The sequence below is a fragment of the Musa acuminata genome, chromosome BXJ3-5, assembly GCF_036884655.1.
Source record: "Musa acuminata AAA Group cultivar baxijiao chromosome BXJ3-5, Cavendish_Baxijiao_AAA, whole genome shotgun sequence".
Classification (NCBI taxonomy): domain Eukaryota; kingdom Viridiplantae; phylum Streptophyta; class Magnoliopsida; order Zingiberales; family Musaceae; genus Musa; species Musa acuminata.
In genome coordinates this window covers 461,013-483,773 of record NC_088353.1, presented here as the reverse complement: position 1 = coordinate 483,773, position 22,761 = coordinate 461,013, and the positions used below count along the sequence as shown (strand labels likewise).

Sequence of the window (22,761 nt, the reverse complement as noted above, 5' to 3'; positions counted from 1 at the left end):
CTATGAGATCCAAATCAATGTTTGCTATGATGGTATTTACTAGTCTGACAGTTTGGCGATATACACCAGGTAAATCACTATGGTGTATACTTGCTCTATATTGAATTTTTTTTCTTCTTTTTTAAGAACTTGGTATATACTGATATCGGTAAATCAATTTGTGTTTGATAATTTTTTAAAAAGTATATTTGATTTAAATGTTACAATGTAAATGCTCAAATATTGAATAGGATAGGATAGTATTAGTATTTCAGTATTTATGAGATGTTACCTTATGATATTCTTTAAAATCATAAGATGTACTGAGAAATCAACATGATTTATATTTTTTATAAGTTTAAATTTTATTTATTTATTTGTAAAATTATTTTATATTTATTATATATTTGGATCATATAAGATTTTTTTTATAAAATTACATACTTTCATTCATTTATTTAATTTAACTCAAAATATTTATTTATTTTTAAATAAATATTAAACATATTATAAGGTAAATTTATGAAATAATATTCAACAAACTTTTAAAATATGAGTTTATCAAATAATATTATTAATATATTTAAAATATAATTTGTATCTATTATTTATTAAACACTCAAACCATTTAACAACTGTAGATTCACTTAAACCTTTTTCTCTAAGTATACGTTAAAATATAAATATATTTTCAAATAAAAAGATCAATATCCATACATAAGACTGAAACAATTGATCCAAATGTTCTTATAATTAGAAGCTCATATTGCTAATCTTTCTAAATGGATGCTGGAATTTATATCCAAGACAATTTTAATTAGATTATTATTTCAGAAAGAACGATAGGCCAAATTAAAAACTTCAAATTTTCCTTTCGCCGTTGCCGGGGATCGAACCCGGGTCACCCGCGTGACAGGCGGGAATACTCACCACTATACTACAACGACTTTGTTGAAAGACTTTTGCTACAATTTCTAGATGTGACTTGGGTCAAGTTGAATTATCATATCACTTATAATTAAAAGAATAATAGAGTATTATGGTCACCATGAATCCATAGCTCTATTTGATGGACTATAGGCTCTGGCTAGGGGGGAGTTAGAAAGCTTAAAACTTATGCTCCTGTGATGATTCATATGTTGGAGGAGGATTAAGAACATTTGAGCCTTACTTTCTTGTTATTTTTTTTGCTAAGCTTTCTCATGCGTTTAGGGAAGGCAATTGGATAGACTTAGATATCTAAAAGGGTGATGAGGGCTTCCTAATCATATGCTTACATCTTTTGCTACTAATCATTGAAACCTTTGCCCCTTTGTTCTCGCCACTTCCTCTTGCTACTCAACTTGTTTCTCCTTCATCCACTGGACTGCAGAAGTTCCAATATTTGCAACTATGCTGCTGAACCTGCTCAACCATTGTAATCTTTAGCATGCTTGATAAAGGCAAGACGATAAGGGGAAACTTACAAACTTCTGATGGCATCTGGAAATCTCATGAACTTGAATCGATTTTAAGAGGAACACGCACGATCAATTTCATAAGCATCAACACATGTTTCATTAGAAGAACATGGAAGAAATTGCAATTTTTTATCCTGATTCAATATAAAGAAGATGGTTGATCTAATGTGCCTGCCACAGAGGCCTGAATAGTAACAAAAGCATGACACTGTCACAGGGCCTACACCATCAACAAAACACCACATTGCAACCACATTTGGACATAGGAATATCCAATGGAAAACTTTTCGAAAGAAACAATGTGGATCTTAAGTCGAAAATTTTCTCAAATATCTACACGTGACGGATGGCATAGACTGCTTTACACATTCTGACCATCTAATGGTTAGCAGGAATGTCGCTTAACATCAACCTCACATTTCTCTATCCATGCCCGAAGCACTGTTCCAACATAGGATGCGAGTAGTCCACATACTGTTCCCATAAACCCTTGTACTTCTCCATTCCAATCTTCAACCACGGTTTCAAGTTCCCATTATAATGCAGCACTGCACCATTTTTGATCTGTGATGGGTCGACGTTAGTATATCCCAACCCTAGCACATGCCACTTGGTGTCCAAATTCTCAACCAAACCATAGAAGGCCAGTAGCCCAGGGGGCAGTGTCCCAAGCTTCCAGAGGGTGTGGTCGGCATTACGCTCCTGCCAGTAGTGATATATGCCAGTGACATTCTTCTCTCGCCACTCCCTCAAGTCCATGACATTCATTCCAAATGCCCACCCACATGCATCAGGATCAAAATGAGCACGGATCAGCGGATGGGAGTAGTTAAGATATTTATGGAACCTGTGGAAGGTCTCCATGCAAGTCTCGACAGCACCCATCACATTTCCATTAAGGTTAATTGTGAACAGTTCTGATATGTCCTTCTGAACTACTACATCATCATCAAGAAATACTACCTTTTGCAGTGCTGGATAGACTTCTGGGATGTAAAATCTTAGGTGGTTAAGCATTGATAAGTACTTTGGGTTCCTGAACTTGATTGGTGTTCGGTTATCACCACTTCCAGAAAAGTAGTAGTTCTGTGTTTCAGAGTTCTGGAGCTGTTTTAGAACTGGTACGTATGAGGCATTGAGCCAGGTAAAATCCTCCACCTTTTGGACCTCGATGGTTGCACCTCGGAAACTGTTCATGGAGAACCAGGCCCTCATTGATGCATGGTTCACCTCATCCGTGACCAGGTGGAATACAATCATATCTGGATGCCTTGAGTTCATGGTAGTGGAGTTAACCACAACTGACGCAGCAAGGATGTTGTCGGAGAAGACACAGTAATGATAGAGACTATTATCTGTGAGCTTCTTCGACACGTGCTTCCCTTCCGAGAGCTCTCTCTGAACATTTGGGTTCCAAAGCCATTCCATGGTTAGCCTGATACCAAGACAATAAAGGCCTTTTGGGAGTTCTTCAGCAGCTATCTGCCCATACTTGGTGCTCTTGTCAGTCTCGGATTTCATCTTATCATTCAAAGATCTGAATTGACCTTTCATCTTCATAATCATGGTTGCACTATCATATTGAAGTTCGTGGGCTTGGTAGATCAGGAAAGCCATATCACGAATTGCTGCTTCCATTTCTATGCTGGTTAATTGGGTTCCCCTTGTTGCAGCACTGGACAGAACAGCTTGACATTTCTGAATTTGGGAAGAAAGCTCCGTTGCAAACTGGACATTGTTATCGTCCTTGGAGATGACAACCAAAGCCTTCGCAATAGATATTTGGTCTACTATTTGCCTTGTGAACGAATAAGGACTCAGCATTTCATCTGTAATGTTAAGATCTTCAATAACGCTAGAATGGTCAAGTTTCTGCAGGAAAAAAATATTAAGGTTTTAAAGGTTAGACTGATTGACACACACCCACCAGCTTCTGTATTTAAATAATGACATATCTGTTTCAATTGAATATGGCATTAGTCATGAAGAAATCTATTGTTAGTTTTCGATTGAGTTTGACTTTAACTTTGAAAAGTCCAAGGATCACAAAATGGTCAGAAAGCAAAAGTTCTACAACCGGTGGTGGTGGTCATGGTGAAAGCAGCAATTATGGAAGACATAGAGGAGGATGTGAAGGAGGGGTGGTAGCCTTCGTGGAAGTGGAGGTGGGAGGTCATAAAGGAGGAAGCTGGAAGGTAGTGGCAGCCATGGTAGTCAACCGGAGAATAAAGGAAGAAGCATACTGGTAGAGAACAGACAAAGCATTGAAGCTCCAACCATTTTGCCCATGTCCTAAGCATTGAAGAGTCAAGGCCATGTGTGGTAATGGGGGTATTCGTTGGACTGCTATGGCAAAAGGAACTGGACCAGTCCACGATCATTTATGGGTGTGTTAATCCTACTCTCACACCTCTTCGCTACCAAATATCTAGCTTCATGGTGGGCGTTACATGGGAAGGATTCAAGGCGCTTACAAGATTATGGAGTACAAAAAAAAAGGGGGGGGTTCTAGAGAACAGCTTCCAGCAGAAGTTTTACGCCATCATAAATGGCATTGGAGAAGAAGATCCAACCTTGTCGCATAGGTGTGCAAACAGAACAAGCATGAGGTGATGATAGATGCTGTTGGGGCAAAGCATGGCCAATCATGGCACTGCAATTGTGCAAGGATCCAATAAGGTGGGCAAGCATCCATGGCTTAAGGAGTGAACGCTTAATCTATGAATCTTTAGTCCTAATCTTCAGCAAATTATGTGGCAATGTGGTCCTTACCAACCATTAGGAATCTAGAGATAGGAACATACACTTAGCCGATCATCCACCAATGATCACATCACAAAAATAACTTTTTGACCTAACTTTATCAAGATCTTGATCATAGAGACTCCCGAAAAACAAATTAAAAGACATTCTGGAAACCCACCCTTGACATTTTTAGAAGGAACCAAATTTAGAACTTAACTATAGCAGAAAGGACAGATCTAATCGCTGATTCCAAGCAAACACCTCCATTCTACCTGTCCGCGTACCAAGACTTAACCTTTGAGGCGTCAACACAGGAAGAGTTCAAAACAGACAAAAGATCGCAGAATTCCTCCCCAAACTCATCACGTCAATCAGGTGAAAACGATCCACAAAAGCACAAAGAAGGAATTTTTACGGCGGCTAAAGAGTCGTCAAAGATCATGGGCCGAGATGTCACCTGGCGGATCGACGGCGGCACGGATCTCGGCAGCTTCTCGCGACTGAGCACCACAAGCAGCAGGAGCACCCCGAGGCCGCCGGTCACCAGCCATACCCGCACGCTCGACAGCCATCGCCGCCTCGCCGGCCTCCGGAGATCGAACGGCCTCCGCCTCATCCCTCCTCAGAGCCGGCGCCGACACCACCGCCACCACTGCCACCACAGCGCATCTCCGGAGCTCCGGAGGAGGGGCGCTTTTCGGTCGAGATCAGCGGATAGGAATCTTCGTTTCCCGGCTGCTGCTGCTGCTGACACGGCGTTGTTAAGAAGACGAGGAGACAGCGAGCTGCGGATCACGAACGCTGTCACTTCCGTTTCCATTCCGCGGTCCGGCCGTTTACGTTTTGTTCGGTTCTGGTTCCAATTTCTCGTCGTAGGGATTTGGAATTTGGCTTAACAGATTTGACCCAAATCCATCAATCCAGTCGATTGGGTCCGGTTTAAGACGTGACAATGCAGTCATACAATTATATGCTAATCCTAATTGACAATAATTAATAATAATGTGTAAGATAACATCTTAATAGTTAAAGGAACTACTTATATTATTAACATCTGTAGGAACAAAGGACATGATATATAGATATCCATGTATGGACTGATGTCAGCCCATGGATGGATGTCTTCATGTATGATATATAAATATCCATGTATGGACTTGTTGTCAGAGCCCGTTAACTCAATATCCTCAGCACCCACTCACGCGATCTGCACGTGCCGAGCGTTCGTCTTTTTGAACTCTGGTCACTTAGAAATTCCAACGGTTAGTATTCCGTCAGAGAGAGAGAGAGAAAGAGAGAGAGCGAGCGAGACACAGATGGGTTTGAAGAAGGAAAAGGGCAAATCCTCTGAGGTCAATCGCAAGGTGATCCAAGGAAAAGGCTTCGCCAGCAACGATCACTGGGATTTTCTGGTACGAATCTTCGTTCTGCCCTCAAATCTCCTGCTCTATCGCGGAATCATTCTGATCGGGTGTCAATCGATCGGGTTTCATATCGGGAAATAACGGTTGATTTAAATCTTGTTTATGACAAAAAGATCACTTATTTTCTTCTTCCAGGAAGAAATTGAAGCCCCGATGTGGGCAGATCTTACTATGGAAGCTCGATCCATGGGCAAAGACATGTGAGCATTAGGAATGTAATGGTTTGTCCACTAGTTTCACTCTTACATACATTTGTTTGTACGAGTAATGCTTCCTGTTCTTGTGTTGGCAGTGATGATGCTTGGTTTCGGGTATCACATCCGTAAGCTTCCATAATGATATAAGGTTATGCCCTGGCATTCTCATCTGTTAATCTATTAAGTAGCCAATGTATTCATTTCAGGATCCATCAAATGTCGTCCCGACAACTCAAGAAATTGTTTCAGAGCATTGGCAAAGATGAAGATAGCTCACACACTTCGCAGTGCCACTCTCCAAAAGTTCCCGAGTCTGTCTCAAGATCTAGAGGCAAGCATTACAAATGCAGGAAGTGGTTAGGAAATGCTCATGGTTCTTTGGCTGCAAGGCAACATCCGGTTAGGTATTGTTGCACCTTCACACATTGACATTAAAGAAAATGTGTTTCTGAATAGTCCATTGGCTTTCTTCTCTATTTGATGATCAATGAATATATTTCAGGGAATTGGGTGGGAAAAGCTTGGATGCAGTAACGAATAAGGCTACTTCCTGGAACAGCTCAATGAGCACAGTCACAATGAGTTCATCTTCCAGAAAACCATTAAAGGGCTCAGCGGATGATAACCAGAACTCCGTTGTTGAGTCCAATGCTGCAGCTGAAAGAAGCTCATCAAGCAGTGTTGTTTCTAAGTGCCAAAAGTTAAGACCAAAGTCGAGCTTTGGAGGTCCTAGAAACACTAAGATTGGAACTTCTAATGTGGCCGGCAAAACTTCTAGCAGCAGGAATACAAGATACTCCACAAGAGAGATAACAAAGAGTGAAAATCTCTTGCAGAATCGCAATTCTTCTGCAGGTAAATCTAGTGTAGGTTCCTCTTACTCCCATGGAAACATTCTCAACAATGCCAACACTACTACAATGCCAAAAAATGGAAGGACCAAGAAAGTGTTAGGTACTGCAGTAAAAGTGCAAGAAATGCAAATTAAGGCCAGAACTCAATGTTTGCAGCATCAAAATAGAGCAAGTGGTGCTAAATTTGTCAGCCAAGAAACGAAATCCAAGGTTAGAAAATGTTATATGCCCTTTTGTCATTCGTTTTTGCTTGTGTGTGGTCACACATCCTTGTATCCCTTTGCAGGTTTTAAATCCAACCTCAACCAGGAAAACTTTAAGTCAGGTTAATGGACCAAGACCACAAAAAAAAGGACTTGCAACAAAGCCGAGACCAATTGCTGGTGCTGTGAAAAAGGATCTCATCTCTGTTTGGAACAAAGAGAATACTATTGACGGGAAGATACAGCGTCCCAGATATGGAAAGTGAAACTCACATTACAAGTATAAAAACTTTCTCAGTTCTTTGCTTCAATTACCTGAATTTTGAAAACTATGACCCTGCATATTTTTTCAGTATCTTCATTTTTTGCATGAAACATAAATCCAGTTGAGATCTCAGTTGCAATCAGCCAAAGTTTCCTTCTTCCATGATTGTAAGCATTACACGATGAGTGGAAAAAGTAATCCAGTTTAAAACACTACTTTTGAAAATTGCCAAATGAATTTATTATTTTTGTGTCTGGCTTATTCCATTATTATGTTAGAAATCCTTCATTCTGAGGAGCCATGGTGGTAAAGGATCAACTTGTGGCACCACAAAGACAACAATATAGTGTGAAGTGAACTAAAAGTTACAGATTTTCTTTTTTTTTTCAATTTTATAGAATTTTATGTGGTTTGGTTTACATGTACATAGGTGCCCTTCTTGTTATCCTTACTTGTGTCCTCCGAGTGTTGTAGCTAAGTAGATTAAAACTGCATACACAATAAATATCTCCTCCATTACATATGTGTGCTAAATTCATATTTGCATGTGCTGAAGTTATCTTAGCTATATGTAACCAATTGAGCTAGTTGACCTGTGCCCATGTTTTGATTCACTCGTTATATGTTTTCTCTGAATATGAAAGAATGGACATAGGTTTTTTGTCATTCATTATTAGGCATCTCTCAGAAAATGAATCAAAAAGTTTTTTTTTCTTCTTTTGCTATGGTTCTCTATAATTGCAGTTTTACTTATTTATTCTTTTTTACAGGTAAAACCCTGGAATATCGCAAGAGAAACTCGACAGCTGAACTTTCTGTTGCTTCACATGTATAGAGATGATTCCCTTTTTTTCTCTGATTCCCTATGAAAACAATAGTTTTCTAAATCTGAGGAAAACATATGGAAGTTTTTGTTCAGTAATCAAAATTTTACATTTGTCGGTTTTTGCTGGTTAATCTCATTTGTGATTGTGCATTTTTCTAAATGGTAAAAACAGATACTAATCAATATGATTCTCCATGAAAGAGGTCAAGTTTGTTGTACTGGATGAGTCGTATATCAAATTGTAAATATGGCAATGCAGGGCAAGGTTTAAAAGTTGAACAGATTATGATTTCATGCCATCTTGCAGTTTTGTGCTAAAGCTTTCTTGAGCTCTGTTAAATCTTCTTCACTTTCTCCGAATGATTCAGGAGCACTAATCTAAGCATGTTTGAGAATTCATAGTGAGACAGAAAAAACATGTCAAAAGTTCTCTCTAATATTTAAGTTAATAAAATAATTAAAAGATTCAAGAAGAAAAATATATGTTGCAAATCAAATAGAGTTATCCCATGAGAATGGTTACGTCATTACTCGACATGGGAATGTTTGTCGAAGTTACGTATGACGTCCCTCGCATAACTTGACTATTCAACTATTTATTGAAATAACACATTTCGATGGTATTAACTCTTAACTAAAAAATGATTTATCAAGAAAAATATCAAAAACAAAAAAAGGAGAGAGAAGAAAAGGATTAAAGGACGCTGAAATTTAAACTGAAACGTAGTTTCTTGGATTGCATATGTTTTATGATGGCAGTGGGAGGGGCAAAATGTTTCAATCTGAACTCTCCAAAAGCTCCCACTCTTCAGATTGACACATTTACATAAACATCACATCTTTTAGTACTACAACTCCATGCTTCATTTGCCAACCAACAAGAATAAGATATGCTGATAACCCCATCTTCTATATGATAATTTCATTCAACAAAAAACCTTGATCTTTTCTAAAGATCTGCATAGCACAATTGAAATGATGTGCTGCTCAAAACTGGGAGTCAGAATCATCCCACTGGATCACTGCAGACCCCAAATCCTGCTCTCTCTTGAGCTTGTCTTTTAGGAACCAATCACAAAGCCGACCTGCATTAAGCTCCTCGATAGGAACTCCTTCCTGCGCTGATATCACTCTCAGCAGATTCAGTGATGATATCTGACAAAAAAATGATGGATGAATTGTGAATCAAATATGAGTATATCACTCTGCTGATGCTTTCAAACCAGATGCACTTGCAGAGACATGGGAGAATTGCTGGTTTATTATGCTCTTATTATTCTTTTTTCTCAAGTTGCAGCATCAAACTATGCTTTTATTCCTCCAACAAATATACAATAAATAGTGAAATTAACAAGTCAAATTGAGGCATCAGATCAAACAGTTCTTAAAAAGTATGCTATTATTTTGAAAATTTTCAGCGTACCCTCGTAATCTGACTCGATGAGATATCAATCTATTATCATGATGAGTCTAAACCACTGATCCAAATAATAGTAAATCTACTTTTAACCTATAAACTACTAGTAGTGCTACTCTCGTCTTATCAACCATGGCTCGACATCATGACGTGCATTCAGTCTCATCCACAAGGTCTGATGGCTCGATATTTTTTCCAAAATAGCAGAAAGCTTTAATTACTGAGGATAAAATCTACAAAATGACCTGTGAAGGTCATCAGCCAAAATGGAGAGTAAATCTGAAGGAAAGTCTTCCTTCCAAAAAACCAAAGACTGTGTCTGGCAGGCCAATGGGTTGCTCTATTGAATTCTCTGAAGCAGTGAGTGCAATCAAAAAAAGAAACTCGAGGACTTGGGAGCGCATATCTGTCAAATGGGACATTCACTATTGCATTCTCTAATGGCTCGACATTGGGACATATAGTTTCACTATGTTTTTGATGTATAATGCTTAAACTCAAGTTAATAGTACCAAATCCATTTTGATCCTACAAATAAACTCAATTGGCCTCCACTTTAGATTAAACTCGGGTAACCCAATTATGTCCTAAAAGCAACAGAAATCCGACATTCTGATGGCTTAAAGCTCATAAAGAATAAGAATTAAAGGGGCAGATTTATAGCTCTCTGTCCATGAATTACTTGTTCTTCTATGTAAGACATTCTTTGAGCAAATTGAGATATGAAATTGGGTGTTGGCCCAAAAGACACCACAATCAATACTCTATGATAATAATTCCATTTGCTCAAATTTATCCTAGGCTATCTATAGCACTAAACACAATGCATATATACACACACACACAGTAGTTTAATGTAACCAATCCATCACAGTTTAATTGATGAGTTTGCAAAGAGTAACAAATGAGGAGAGTTGAGGCATATTGTACCCACTGTTAATCTGCAGAGGAAGCGCTCGTGAGTGTTGAGCCCGGACATCTCAACCAGCCCGGCTTCCTCTAGGCTGAGAAAGCTTCTCCTCTGGCTCTTTTGCTCCTCTTCTTGGCAGGCCTTCACCACCAGCCTCCCTCTCCTCAGCGCCTTCGCTGCAAGCAAAATCTCTCACTCACAAGGATTTGGAGCAAACATGCAGAGGCGAAGAGGCGATACCTTGATGGGAGACCGTTCTTGGTCTAACGAGTGTTGGGGACCTGAGGAGAAGAGCCATTTGGTGGCAAAGCTTGAATGGTCCGAGCCCCGCCATGGCTGAGAATGTTGTCAGGATGAGTGGTTGGATGTGTATACAGAGAGGTCCGAAACGGATAGGGTGGAGGTGAAGCAATGGCCATATGTTGGGGTGTGGTTCCAAGGGCAAGGTTCAGGCTTTACTGACGAGCCATTGGCCTTTAAGTGGGACTCGCTGTGGACCAGGTGTCCTCGGAGTCACTGATATCCAATCATTGAGTCCAATTTTGGAGTCACGGTAGTTACAGGATACAACTAGCTCTGAACCATGGTTCAGTTCCCAGCACCGAAACCGGTCCGACGGTTCAATCGGATCTTGACGATTCGATTATAATTCTTGATTTTTAAAATCAAAATCAGTATTTCTTGAACAGATTATATATATATATATACATATATATATATATATATATATATATATATATAACTATATATAACACATTAGCTGTTTAATGTGGATATTTTCACCCTCCTGGAATTTGTTTAAATGCTGATGGGGGTTAAAAATGTCTGCACAACGTTTCCAGTAAAATATTGCATGATTCTCTCACATAATGTGATAAGAGCAACACAACCATCTAAACGTAATAGAGTTATAATTCCTTGAGCAGAAGTTTCGATGACAAACATCTAAAGTTCAAATTCAAACTTGTTCAAAAGTTGGCCAAAGGACCAAAGTTTCACTCAACTTCGAAATATTGGGAACCAAACAAATGTCAAAGTTGATATTACAGATAAAAATAAATGATGAAATAAGTCTGCTCTTAGTGCTGATCACAGGAACACCATAGCAGTTGTTTCAAGAGAACTGTTCCTTATTACTTCCTTGCAAAGGTTTCCACAACCACTAATCCTGCCATTATAAATTAAAACCAACTGACTGAAAATTTGTGAACAATAGATTTTTCCCAATCACTTCAGTTTGACAAAAAGCTTCAGTGCAACCTGTGGATGGAAAAAGATATTTTAGCTGACTTACATTTCTTACTCTGTTCCAGAAGAAGGATGCAGAAAAGCACGAATACTTACACAGTCGTCAACACATTTCCAGTAATCAAAATACTGCCCAGTGCAATGCTTATGCCCGGTCTCATCTCCTTTGATTCTCTCAACGCATGCCTGCATGAATTTAAGCATGCACATTGCAATCTGAAGTAGGATGATGCACAATGCCAAATAGTTCCTTAACAAATAATCACACAAGGGAAATAATCGATAAAGCACATAGTACCAGTGTGATAATAAATTGCAGCAATAACAGATACGGTAGATGTTCTTTATCAACTGTTAAAACTTAAATGTAATTGACAAAAAACCTACTAACTTGTAATATTCCATAAATGAAACACAGCAGGTTGAAAATTACAGAGATACTTGTTCTTTAAGACAATCCAGTTGGGAAGGGTTCCAATGGAGAATGAGATTCAAAAAGTCAAAGAGTACATACAAATAAAATAAAATAAAAGAATGTGGAAACTCCAAAAGTAACTTGGCCAGAAGGCCCAGAACTATGATGCTCACTACAAAAGCAAAACCATTAAACTGCATAGATGAAATTGTCCCCTTTCCAGTTCATTTCAAGCAACAATAGTCGATTATAAGTAGAAGAAAATAAAACTTCCAGCCTTTCCCATTGGAAACAAGTTCTAGAAAACTACCTAATCCATGAACAAGTAAAAGGTATCTGATTAGCAGATATTCATGGAGAGCTATGGTTCAAATCCAAGTTCTTTCCTTTCCCGCCTAGCTCCTGAACACAACGGTTCCATGGCAGATGGAAGAGAAGAGAATACGGTTGGTTTCCCCACAGCTTCCCCAGATGGATAGCAAGTGGTTGATATTATACCTCCAGTACTAGAACTGAATGTATCAGAGGGTGGGGTGAATCCATCAAGCTTGATCAACCATTAACAAGCAATCCCAATGTTAATAGCTGGAGACTGGGAATTCATACAAAATTTAAAGAGTGCACCAAAGGACATTTAAGAGTTCTAAGGTAAAAGAAATCATTGCAAATTTCATAATAATACAGAACCAGCAAATCCAAATTTAAAGAAGGCATTAATTTAATTAATTCAACCAACTAGCATCCATAAACATATTAAACAGTATATCCAATGTTAACGTCAACCTGTGTCCTATCACCGATCTTATACCAAACTTCAAAAGATAAAACGTGCATACTACCTTTACTAATATAGAAAGATGATGGTTGCGCCATGGTTCGTCTTACCAATCTATATCAGTGTACCGACCAGCTATCAATACAATACATACCAAACCATACCGACGTGCAGACACATGGTACAATGGGACATAGTGACAAACCGATATATATTGCACCCGTACTAGTTGGTACATACCACCCATACTGAGCGATATGCCACGGTACGACGAACCTTGGGTTGCGCCACCTTTTTATAATCTCAACACAGGAACCATTCTACAATGCCATCTATTTCTCCGAGAATAATTGTGAATACTAAATCTACCATCAGAACAAAAGAAGATTGCAGCATCAGCTCAGAAACAATAACTTATATCAAGTTTTGTCTCTGCAAATAGTTTACTGGTTTTCCTGGAATGTAATTTATTATAATCGTGAATTGAGGATTGCTAAAATCTTTTCCACCCCTAATGAGTAACCCATTAGTATTTGTTATTAAGTAATTCCTCTTAAACAACAAACTAAAAGTAATATGTTCTCAAAGAATATCCTACGGTATCCATGTTCCTTCTCAGAGAATAAAATGCAAAAACTACCCAAATAAGATGACTGCACTAACTTGGAAACAATAACTTATATCAGATTTTGCCTCTCAAAATAGACAACTGGTTCCTGGGTGGAATTTATTTAACAATTTCAAACACAATTGGGTAACCAATTAGTACTTGGTATTCACTACTCCCACTTAAACAACAAATTGAGGATTTAAAACAGAATATCCAAAAGTGCATATATTTCGAGTGGCAAAAGTTTCACTAACTTTGTAGAGTGACAGGTTTTCTCATACTCTATGAAAATACAATGGCGCAGAAGAGATAGTGTGTGAGATTGATGATAACGTAGAACGGTTTTAGTGGTGAGATCATGAAAAAAAACGTAAAAGGATAAAGTATTATATATCACAGAAGCACCATATCAAATAATTATAAAATCTATCCTCTATCGAAATCAACAAGCTCTATGGAAATGAGGCATGTCTATGCAATTTCAAGTACCTGATATGCACGTAAAGGCCGAACACATTTTGGTTTGCAAGTTTCCTCAAGGTACTGCTTTGGATCGACCGGTTCCTCGTCCGCCCTAAAATTGAAGCAAACAACATTTATGATATCTGTTGCTCAACAAAAATACCTTCTTGATTGAAAATGACTGTTTATTCAATAAGCAAATAAAGTGATCAACTGGTTACTAAGTGGAAGAAGAAATTGCAGTGCAGCACCAGGAGATTCATTGAATTATCAATATTTGGGTAATAGCCAAAGGCTTGAATATATTTTTCCTATATATTACTAGCCATCAAATACCATTAAACACATTTTGGACTAGAATAACACATTGCATTGCTTGTGCTTTTTAACACCCTCTGACATTTGTAACTTCTGTTAATTGTATAGAGTGGCATAAACATAGATAACCCTAAGTGACAAATAAACTGATAGATACCTTCCGCAAAGAAAATTAGTGACAACATTATGATTATCAATAGAAAAGTATCAGATAAAGGCAGCACTCACATTATAGTTTGCAAAAGCTGATGTATCGGATGCGGCACCTACAACAAGAAAAAGATAAATTTGTGTTAGGATATTAAGACCAATAGATTATCTTCCAGAAGTAGTAAACAGTACGAAACGAGTTGGAACCGAAATGCAAACCCTCTAGATCCTGAAAATGTCTTGCTTTTCCATGGTCGTAGAACAACCAACAGCATGACAAACGATTATAAGCTCACAACCCGCAAAATTACAGTCCGCATAACCAAATACAACAAGAAATTGTGAAAGATCTAAGCTTTACGCTTGTATCGAATCAAAAGAAGGATCATAAAGGTTCATGAAGCTCAATAGCACTTCAATTTGTCAAAAATGGAAGGCAAGCAACTCCAAGATCGGAGAACAGAAAACCCTAGAAAATTAGTCCACGGATCTCCAAGAGAAACACTTAAAGATGTTACAATCAAATAGATCTACCAGACAATTGCCAAATATTTGGAAAACAAATAGGTCGTCCTGCTTGAACCGAGCAGGGTAGAGCAGCCGCCGTAGCCGAACAGGAGATCGGGGAAGAAGAATCGAGACTTTGGGGGAAGAAGACGCCTTTTATAGTTCCCCGAAACGACGAATATATATATATATATATATATATATATATATATATATATATATATATATATCTGATTTTGATAAATTTTCAGAAATCGTCCTAATTTTGAGAAATTTGCACGAACTATATTAAAAAACTATTTTACCCCTACCTTAATCAAGCTTGTCGTCACCTTTGTCATTGTCATTGTGATTAAATTTCACTAATCGCATCACCTTCCCTTGGCTCAACCATATCCATCGCTCGTAATCCTCACGCGAGGAGGGGATGTGAGAATTATCGTAGTTAGGACGAGGCATCCGTCACTAATAGTGCTTATGCCATGGGCGACGGGTGATGAACGATAAGAATAAGGATAGAATGATAATTTTGAAAAAAATAAAAGCTTTATGATAATTTCCCAAAGTTTGGGTGTTATTTAAGAAATTCTAAACTTTTTCTAAGAATTTACCCTTAAACTTATATATATATATATATATATATATATATATTTTTGAATTTTTTTTCAGAAGATATCCTTATTCTTTTTTTAAATGATATCTCATATTTCTTATAATATCATAAATATCTCTCATCATTGTATTATCACGAATGCTCGTCTATAATACTTTATCCAATTGGTAATATCTTTTATCTTGTTTTGTATTTTTTATTTAAAAATGATAAGCAATAGTAGTTTATAAAACAATGCATAATCGATCGTAGACTAAGCAAAAATACCTCAAAATATTTTAATTTTCATATGTCATAATCTATTTTTTACAAGTAACATAGAGTTTAAAACATCAATCATCTTAACACCCCGGAGATACTTTGGTAGTATAAGGCTTGATAGGAGTTTGGGATAGTGTTGAGTATTCTAAAGTCCTTATTTTCCTCTTCCTCTCTTCTCTCTTATAACTATTAAATTATAACTATTAAATTGTTTGTATGTTACCTTCTTTTATAAGATATCGAAACTTGTTAATTACTTTTTTTTTTAAGTTAATCAATTTTGTTTTGCATATTCTTTAGATTCTATATGAGGTTGTTTCTAAGTTGACCCTTTAATGTGAGGGTACATCACAGCTCATGTAATTTTAGTTAAGTTTATGATATGGGATATCATAGTGCATAAGTTATTTGAGCAAATAGTAAATATTCATACTCTTGCCATGGCGAAGCAAGCAAGATGATGCAAGTAAGATCATTGCCCTAAAAAATCATAGGTGGAGTGCAAGTACAAACTCACTCTCAAGTTATTGGAGCCGCTTAAGAGGAGCGCAACAACCAAAATAGCAAGTGAGAAGTTGATAATTCTTTCTAGATGAAGGAAGCACAATCTAGGATGTTGATAGACGAGAAATAAAAGAATAACAAGAAGATGCTTCATAAAGTAGAGAACTATACAAAGGCTAATAAATACTTCATAAAGTAGAGAACTCTCAAGAGAAGACAATCTTATATCAATATTGTGGACTTCAGATGCAACACTTATGTTTTATTATCACAAAACTTAAAAGCACCCGACCCACATTGCTATGAGGGTGCTTATGATACAAAGAAATTTAAAAACTTTTTACTCGACATAAAACAATATGATGCTTGATTATGAAAAAACCAAAATAAGGGATCAAGTTTGAAAGGCAAAGCCTCGAAGATTAGCAATGGACAATGATGTCACCCTTAATTCAAGTAGTTTAGAATCTAATAATAACGATGAAGAGTCATTAGGATCTCATATCGGAATAATATGTTTGTTAAATGTATTACATGATGAACAATCGAAAGTAAAATAATATAAAGCAGGGGAGTAGTGAGTTCATGTATATACATCAATGGCCCAATAACTTATGTAATAATATTTTATTTTTGAACATCCGCATCTACTTTAACTAGATTTAAAATAATTTTAAATATAAAATAGATATTTAAGGTTCAAATAGGATATAGGTTAGAGACCAAGTTATTATTATTAATTCTTTAGATGAATTCTAAAAAAAAAGCTTTTCTCTTTGAATTTTTCGTGGGAAGTATACCCATTTTTAGAATTTTCAAACAACATCCTTTTCCCCCCCCCTTTTTATTTCTATGGATAGATCCAGTTATAGTATTTTTTTTATTGCATTTTCAAGAAAGAGCACTATAATGCAGTACAATACTATACTATAGTGTTTTTGTACAAATTTTGTAAAAACATTATATTTATAGTGTTTATACATCGCGTTGCAATAGTCTCAATAATATTAGGAAAATGCTATATAACAGTAAAAAACACTATACCATAATATATTTATTTTCAATAATACTAGACAAACATCATAACATAATGTTTTTATATTATGTTATAGTTTTTCTTGGCTATTGTCGAAAACAATATAACATAGTGTAAAAATACTGTAACTAGACCAGTTCACCCTGTCCATAGGAAAAGAAAAGAAAGGAAAAAAAAAAATTGGTGACTATGAGTATTATAGGTATTAGACAAAAATAGATGCAGTGAGGGAATTATGAAAAAAACAAAAACAAAAAAAGAGAAGCTTTGTTTGGAAATTCACCCTAATTCTTTCTCCTCTTTTTTTTTTTCAATAAATGATTAGCTATAAAATATTTCTTTTAGTAGATATACTTATTTTTATTTTAAAGATTAGCATTATATGTATGATATCCCGACCTAAGTTATATTTATGAGAATGATATCCTGATCTTTGTTTTATTTTGATAAATACCTAATTATTTATGAGTATGATATCCCGATGTAAGTGATATTGTCCAAACGTTATTCTCTACCGAGTTATACCTAATTAATTATGAAAAAAAATTGTAAAATAGAAATTCACATCTACCAATATATACAAATATTATATTCATATTTTATTTGATGTGAGTTAATTTGTATCGAGACATGATAATGAATGAGAAGTCACATGCCTGCAATTATTTTCCGAGCCAATTTGCATGAGGATATGATAATAAATGAGAGGTTTGGTGCAGTCACATGCTTTTCCGAGTTACTTTGTATCGGGATGTGATAATAAATGTGAAGTTTAGCGTAGTCAGGCACGTGCCTGCAATCCTTTACAAAGGCTGTCAGCTGGAACTTTCTAGAGACCATACATGTCTTTCTGTGGGACATCTTCTCTCAGGTATCTCTACTCACTGGTACTAAGTAATTGCATGACTGCGCTATCCACCACAGATGCATGCATCAAATCCATGAGATGACACATATTAGATTTGTCCTTATGATTTGAACCTTTCGTTGACACGATCGAGCAATCACACATCAACAAAGTACAGTGTCACCGTTCTCCCCCATCTCCATTTACCTCCATATCAAGCTTCAGCTTCAAGACTTGCAGGAGGAGGAAACCAGAGATGGATGGCCACCAAACTGTAGCAGCGGCGGCTGCATCCGGTGCGAGGCGAGTTGCATGTGTGACTGGTGCAACCGGGTTCATTGGCTCCTGGCTCGTCCGATCTCTTCTCCGAAGGGGGTATCACGTTAATGCAACGATCAGGGATGCAGGTTGGTCTGCTTACGACCCACCTCCTCTGCGCTTGGAAGAATCTGCTTCCATCATGTAGGACTTTGGCCTGAACGATTCTTGCTTGTTTCTTTCGATCTTGATTTGTTGTCGAAAAGTGAGTGATGATGAACAGAAGCCTGTTCTTATCTCAGCATTCATCTTTAATGAATCATAACTTGGTGTTAGGGAAGGTGTCATAGATTCTGTCAACACTGAGTGGGGAGAGCTGGTTGAAGATCTTCGACGCTGATCTCAGTGAGGATGGAAGCCAAGAATGGTTTTGGCCTCAACTGTTCTTGCTTGAATCTTTAAGTCTTGATGTGGTCTTGCTCGTTGAAGAATGAGTGAGATGATCACTTTCTGCACTGATGAACAGAAGCCTGTTCTTATCTCGGCTTTCATCTTTAATGAATCATAACTTGGTGTTAGGGAAGGTGTCATGGCTTCCGTCATCGCCTATCTCCGTGAGGATGGAAGCCAAAAATGGTTTTGGCCTGAACTGTTCTTGCTTGTTTCTTTCAGTCTTGATTTGATCTAGCTGGTTGAAGAGAGAGTGAGTGAGATGATCACCTTCTGATTCCATGGATTGAACAGAAACCTGTTCTGATCTCAGCCTTCATCTTTAATCAATCATAACACTGCATGATTGCTTTCTCTCTTCCTTTAAAGAGAGAACATGATAATACATGTTACAAAGTGTCGACAGTATAGATGAAAGCAAAAGACACAATAACCTCAGCACGCTACTATTGATGTGTTCCAACCATCAGATAAGCTAAATCTTTTACTATGTTAATGGAAATAGAAACAGTAAAACCAGCATGTTGGAAGACTAAGCAGTGTACTACAGGTGATATTAATGCTAAACTTATTTCCTTGGTGTAAGGGAAGGCATCATGGCTTCTGTCAACACTGAGAGGAGAAAGCCGGTTGAAGATCTTCGAAGCCGATCTCAGTGATGATGGAAGCTACGATGAGGCAGTCAAGAATTGCCAGTTTGTGTTCCATGTAGCAGCCTGTATGGAATTCAACACCACAGCAAAAGAAAATATTGGTAAGTTGTTTCCGTATAGGAAATGATTTACTTGTCTTGACAAGAAAAATTCTTGATGCCACCATCAGAATCCTACATGTAAAATTGAACTAATTATGTTTGATCATTCTTCAGCCTAAAGTTAGCTCAAATTTCAGACATCTCTCAAACTCTTTCAACAAACCTTGACAGAAATTTCAGCAAAACCCTTGGTGAAGTACTGCAAAATTCAGAAGGACTAACATGAACTCCATTGTGATTGTAGAGAACCATGTAAGAACAAAGATATTGAAACCGGCAGTAAGAGGAGTGATTAATGTCCTACAAGCTTGTGCAAAATCAGGTTCAGTTAGGAAAGTGGTATTTACATCTTCCATTAGTACCATCACTGCCAAAGATGATGAAGGGGAGTTGAGATCGATGGTCGATGAATCATCTATTGTACCGATAAATCAAGTTTGGAAGACAAAGCCAAAAGGATGGGTAAGTTCTCCATCTTAAAAAACGTATGTATGTGATTGTCTCCTTGCACTAATAACTGCAATAAACTATTGAAGCCTTTCTTTGATTCCAAGGGGCTTGACGTTGCAACTTAAGTTTCCTTTTTTTCTCTTTTGTTGTCACTTTGGATGAACCACTGTTTAGCAACAGTATTTTTTTATCACTTCATCTGCCAATGGAAAGATTACAGCAGTAGTAGGGTTTTATCAGCTACTTGATGTAGATGACTGCTTCTGACTGCACTAGATTTAGCAGTTCATCTGTTGCAGTGACACCTTCCAAACTGCAGGTCTATGTTCTGTCAAAGCTATTGACTGAGGAAAAGGCATTCCAGTTTGCCAAGGAGAAGGGCATTGACTTGGTGTCAATTATCCCACCTACAGTAGCTGGTCCTTTCCTAACTCCAAGTGTTCCTGCAAGTGTTCAAGTTCTGCTTTCACCTATTACCGGTAACTTCCAACCCAACCTACTTATTAAGATTGCAAAGCTTTTCTCCCTTGAAAAAACATGAAGCCTTCTTCAACAGTGTTGACTTCTAGTACTTAATATGTGGTAATATAGATTATAGAGTAGCTTAGGATGTTTATTCAACTCCCTAAATCACAACAATCAAAATCTAAATCAAGAAAGATATAAACCATCATAAGTATCGAATGGCACAGTCTCTTTTCTTTTCTAGAGTGAAAAAAATGAGGAATGCGGAGTAACATATATTTACTGAATCTAGTGCCATATCGGTACCAATTTATGTATTTTCTAGAACAGGAATATGAAGAACTCAGGGAAAAAAAAATAGTTCATTAAAGTATCTACGACATAGAAATTAGTTCTGGACGATGTTTATATGTTCAACATGTGTAGTGAACTCGACAACTAGGTCTGTGGAGAAGACTGTGTACCTCAAACTCTTTGAAACAACACATTTTACATTCACACATACTACAACAAAGAAAGAATCAAATTTTATTTGAACCTGAATTTTCTTAATTTTAGAGAATGATATCGGTACTATAGATAGTTTACTAAATATACCTAGCTATTCTCCTGACTGTCTAAATCTACTTGTACATTCTTGCACTACTGTTGACAGGTGATCCAGAACTCTATCCTATACTAGCCTCAGTACACTCCAGATTGGGTTCAATACCATTGGCACACATTGAAGACATATGCAACGCACATATATTTCTAATGGAACAACCTATGACCGAAGGTCGATACATTTGCTCTGCTGGCAGCTGTTCTTTGCCTGAACTGACTAATCTTCTATCTAAAAACTACCCTGCACTTAGTTCTAAAAGGTAATTGTTCTCAATCTGGTCCATAAACGAGTATTTTATTAGTTTTGGCTGGTATCATAGAATGACAAAATGCCACAAATGCTTCCAGGTTCCATGAGAACTCCTTCATTTCTATACATCCAGTAATATCTTCCAAGCATTTGACTGACCTGGGTTTCGCGTTCACATATAGCATAAGGGATATTATTCAGCAGAGTGTTACCTGTTGTGTTGAGGGTGGTTTCCTGAGATTACATGAGAATGAGGACGACATGGTGCCATAGTTTACCTTGTTTATTGGAGGAAAGATCATTAGAATCCCAATCCTGAAAAAGAGAAAGTAGTAGAGATCTCTAGGCCAAATAGTTGCAGAATTTTAAGTTTATATAATAGTTCCCTGTAAGTCTACTAAGCAGTAAAGCAGCAAGAATAAGACAGACTCATCAAAGAAGACAAACATTTTGCAGTCATTTGTTTTTTCTTTCTACTAATAAATCTATATTTTGGTTTCCCTGAAATTTTTTTTTTCTTAGATCACGTATGAACATTTGCTTTTGAACATGTACGCTAAGTTGATCAGTAGCTGAGCATCAGTGTTTATGAGCACTCACATTATGGTGCCAATAAATTGTTCTACCACAAAAAGGAGTATCAACTACTCATCTAGTCTCAACACTCTAGTTCATCATCTAGAGAAAGATGATTGGAGCAAATCAGTCACTAAGTTTCACGATGGAGTCTGCAAATTATTGCATGTCTTAATGTTAGTTTCGACAATACTGCATTGGGTGAAATGCAGTGCAGAGAGTTCCAAAATGAGTTGACAGGAAGAATTTAATAGGTTATAATGTATTCCTAACTTGGATTTTCACATAATAAAATAGGAGGAATAGATAAATATTTCAAAGTTTGAATTAGGATTAGAAGTGACATGTAGATAATGATGAAGCTGACAAAGGCTATAATTTGCTGAGCTCTAAGATGAATGTTAAATTCAGAAACTTAATTAATCTACAAATAACCTAATGCAAGCCATGATAGATGTACATAAAGAACTGAAAAAGAGAATATTAAAATATGAACGTTTCTACAACCTAAAAGGAAAAGGAACAGAGATCAAAGCATTGAGACACCAAGAAAAGCAAGATTGGTTGCATGAAGAGCTGCATCACAGAAAGATCAGAAAGAGAAAGGAAAATGCCCTATTTACCTGCATTCTTAGACGAATGATGTGCCTCCAACGCCCTCCCCTTTTCCAAACTGCTCCCCAATCCATGGCATATTATATTACTAGCAAGTGTTAGTACAAGACATGGCCTCAACGGAATCATGACGAGCTACAACATCGCCAAGAACAGCATCAGGATTGATTCCCAGGCCACATAGGTGGATTCATCTCACCACCACCCTCATTCATGGTGACTCCGCAACCCAACTTTCAGAAGATGACTTCAAATCTCTCATGTGAGTTTTACCTGAAGCAGCTCTTTATATAAATATATATATATATATA

The 22,761-nt window shown here is 37.2% G+C and overlaps 5 protein-coding genes and 1 non-coding gene across 11 annotated transcripts; 2 read left to right on the top strand and 4 right to left on the bottom strand.

The window, feature by feature from the left end:
- Positions 1-854: 854 nt before the first annotated feature.
- On the bottom strand, positions 855-926 carry TRNAD-GUC (transfer RNA aspartic acid (anticodon GUC)). The gene has a single exon. It is a non-coding gene; the product is annotated as a tRNA-Asp (tRNA).
- Positions 927-1,549: 623 nt separating this feature from the next.
- LOC135637863 (probable galacturonosyltransferase 10) lies at positions 1,550-4,986 on the bottom strand. Its single transcript, XM_065150704.1, has 2 exons — positions 4,642-4,986; positions 1,550-3,311 (listed from the first exon to the last, which is right to left on the bottom strand). The coding sequence occupies exons 1-2, from the start codon at positions 4,798-4,800 to the stop codon at positions 1,863-1,865; spliced, it is 1,608 nt and encodes a 535-aa protein (XP_065006776.1). The 5' UTR covers positions 4,801-4,986; the 3' UTR covers positions 1,550-1,862.
- Positions 4,987-5,165: 179 nt separating this feature from the next.
- On the top strand, positions 5,166-8,207 carry LOC135637864 (uncharacterized). The gene is made up of 7 exons (XM_065150705.1): positions 5,166-5,596; positions 5,744-5,808; positions 5,901-5,930; positions 6,012-6,209; positions 6,308-6,869; positions 6,946-7,142; positions 7,898-8,207. Exons 1-6 carry the CDS (start codon positions 5,273-5,275, stop codon positions 7,126-7,128), a joined length of 1,362 nt encoding a protein of 453 aa, XP_065006777.1. The 5' UTR covers positions 5,166-5,272; the 3' UTR covers positions 7,129-7,142; positions 7,898-8,207.
- Positions 8,208-8,658: 451 nt separating this feature from the next.
- Positions 8,659-10,677, bottom strand: LOC135639096 (uncharacterized). 2 transcript variants are annotated; one of them, XM_065152863.1, is made up of 3 exons: positions 10,521-10,677; positions 10,301-10,456; positions 8,659-9,108 (listed from the first exon to the last, which is right to left on the bottom strand). In XM_065152863.1, exons 1-3 carry the CDS (start codon positions 10,612-10,614, stop codon positions 9,044-9,046), a joined length of 315 nt encoding a protein of 104 aa, XP_065008935.1. In that variant the 5' UTR covers positions 10,615-10,677; the 3' UTR covers positions 8,659-9,043. The 2 variants fall into 2 exon arrangements, with proteins under 2 accessions (XP_065008935.1, XP_065008934.1); XM_065152862.1 differs by having other exon boundaries at positions 10,305-10,456.
- Positions 10,678-11,244: 567 nt separating this feature from the next.
- On the bottom strand, positions 11,245-14,927 carry LOC135582047 (cytochrome b-c1 complex subunit 6-1, mitochondrial-like). 4 transcript variants are annotated; one of them, XM_065150401.1, is made up of 5 exons: positions 14,793-14,927; positions 14,337-14,374; positions 13,818-13,902; positions 11,625-11,744; positions 11,245-11,540 (listed from the first exon to the last, which is right to left on the bottom strand). In XM_065150401.1, coding segments are annotated over exons 2-5 (240 nt in total). In that variant the 5' UTR covers positions 14,339-14,374; positions 14,793-14,927; the 3' UTR covers positions 11,245-11,507. The 4 variants fall into 4 exon arrangements, with proteins under 4 accessions (XP_065006473.1, XP_065006475.1, XP_065006474.1 ...); XM_065150403.1 differs by having other exon boundaries at positions 11,625-11,714; positions 14,793-14,922; XM_065150402.1 differs by lacking the exon at positions 14,793-14,927 and adding an exon at positions 14,478-14,786.
- Positions 14,928-18,103: 3,176 nt separating this feature from the next.
- Positions 18,104-21,759, top strand: LOC103983678 (putative anthocyanidin reductase). Of its 2 annotated transcripts, none has more exons than XM_009400937.3 (6): positions 18,104-18,433; positions 19,321-19,488; positions 19,733-19,950; positions 20,258-20,417; positions 21,059-21,269; positions 21,358-21,759. In XM_009400937.3, the coding sequence occupies exons 1-6, from the start codon at positions 18,283-18,285 to the stop codon at positions 21,530-21,532; spliced, it is 1,083 nt and encodes a 360-aa protein (XP_009399212.2). In that variant the 5' UTR covers positions 18,104-18,282; the 3' UTR covers positions 21,533-21,759. The 2 variants fall into 2 exon arrangements, with proteins under 2 accessions (XP_009399212.2, XP_018681590.2); XM_018826045.2 differs by having other exon boundaries at positions 18,295-18,433; positions 19,326-19,488.
- Positions 21,760-22,761: the final 1,002 nt, after the last annotated feature.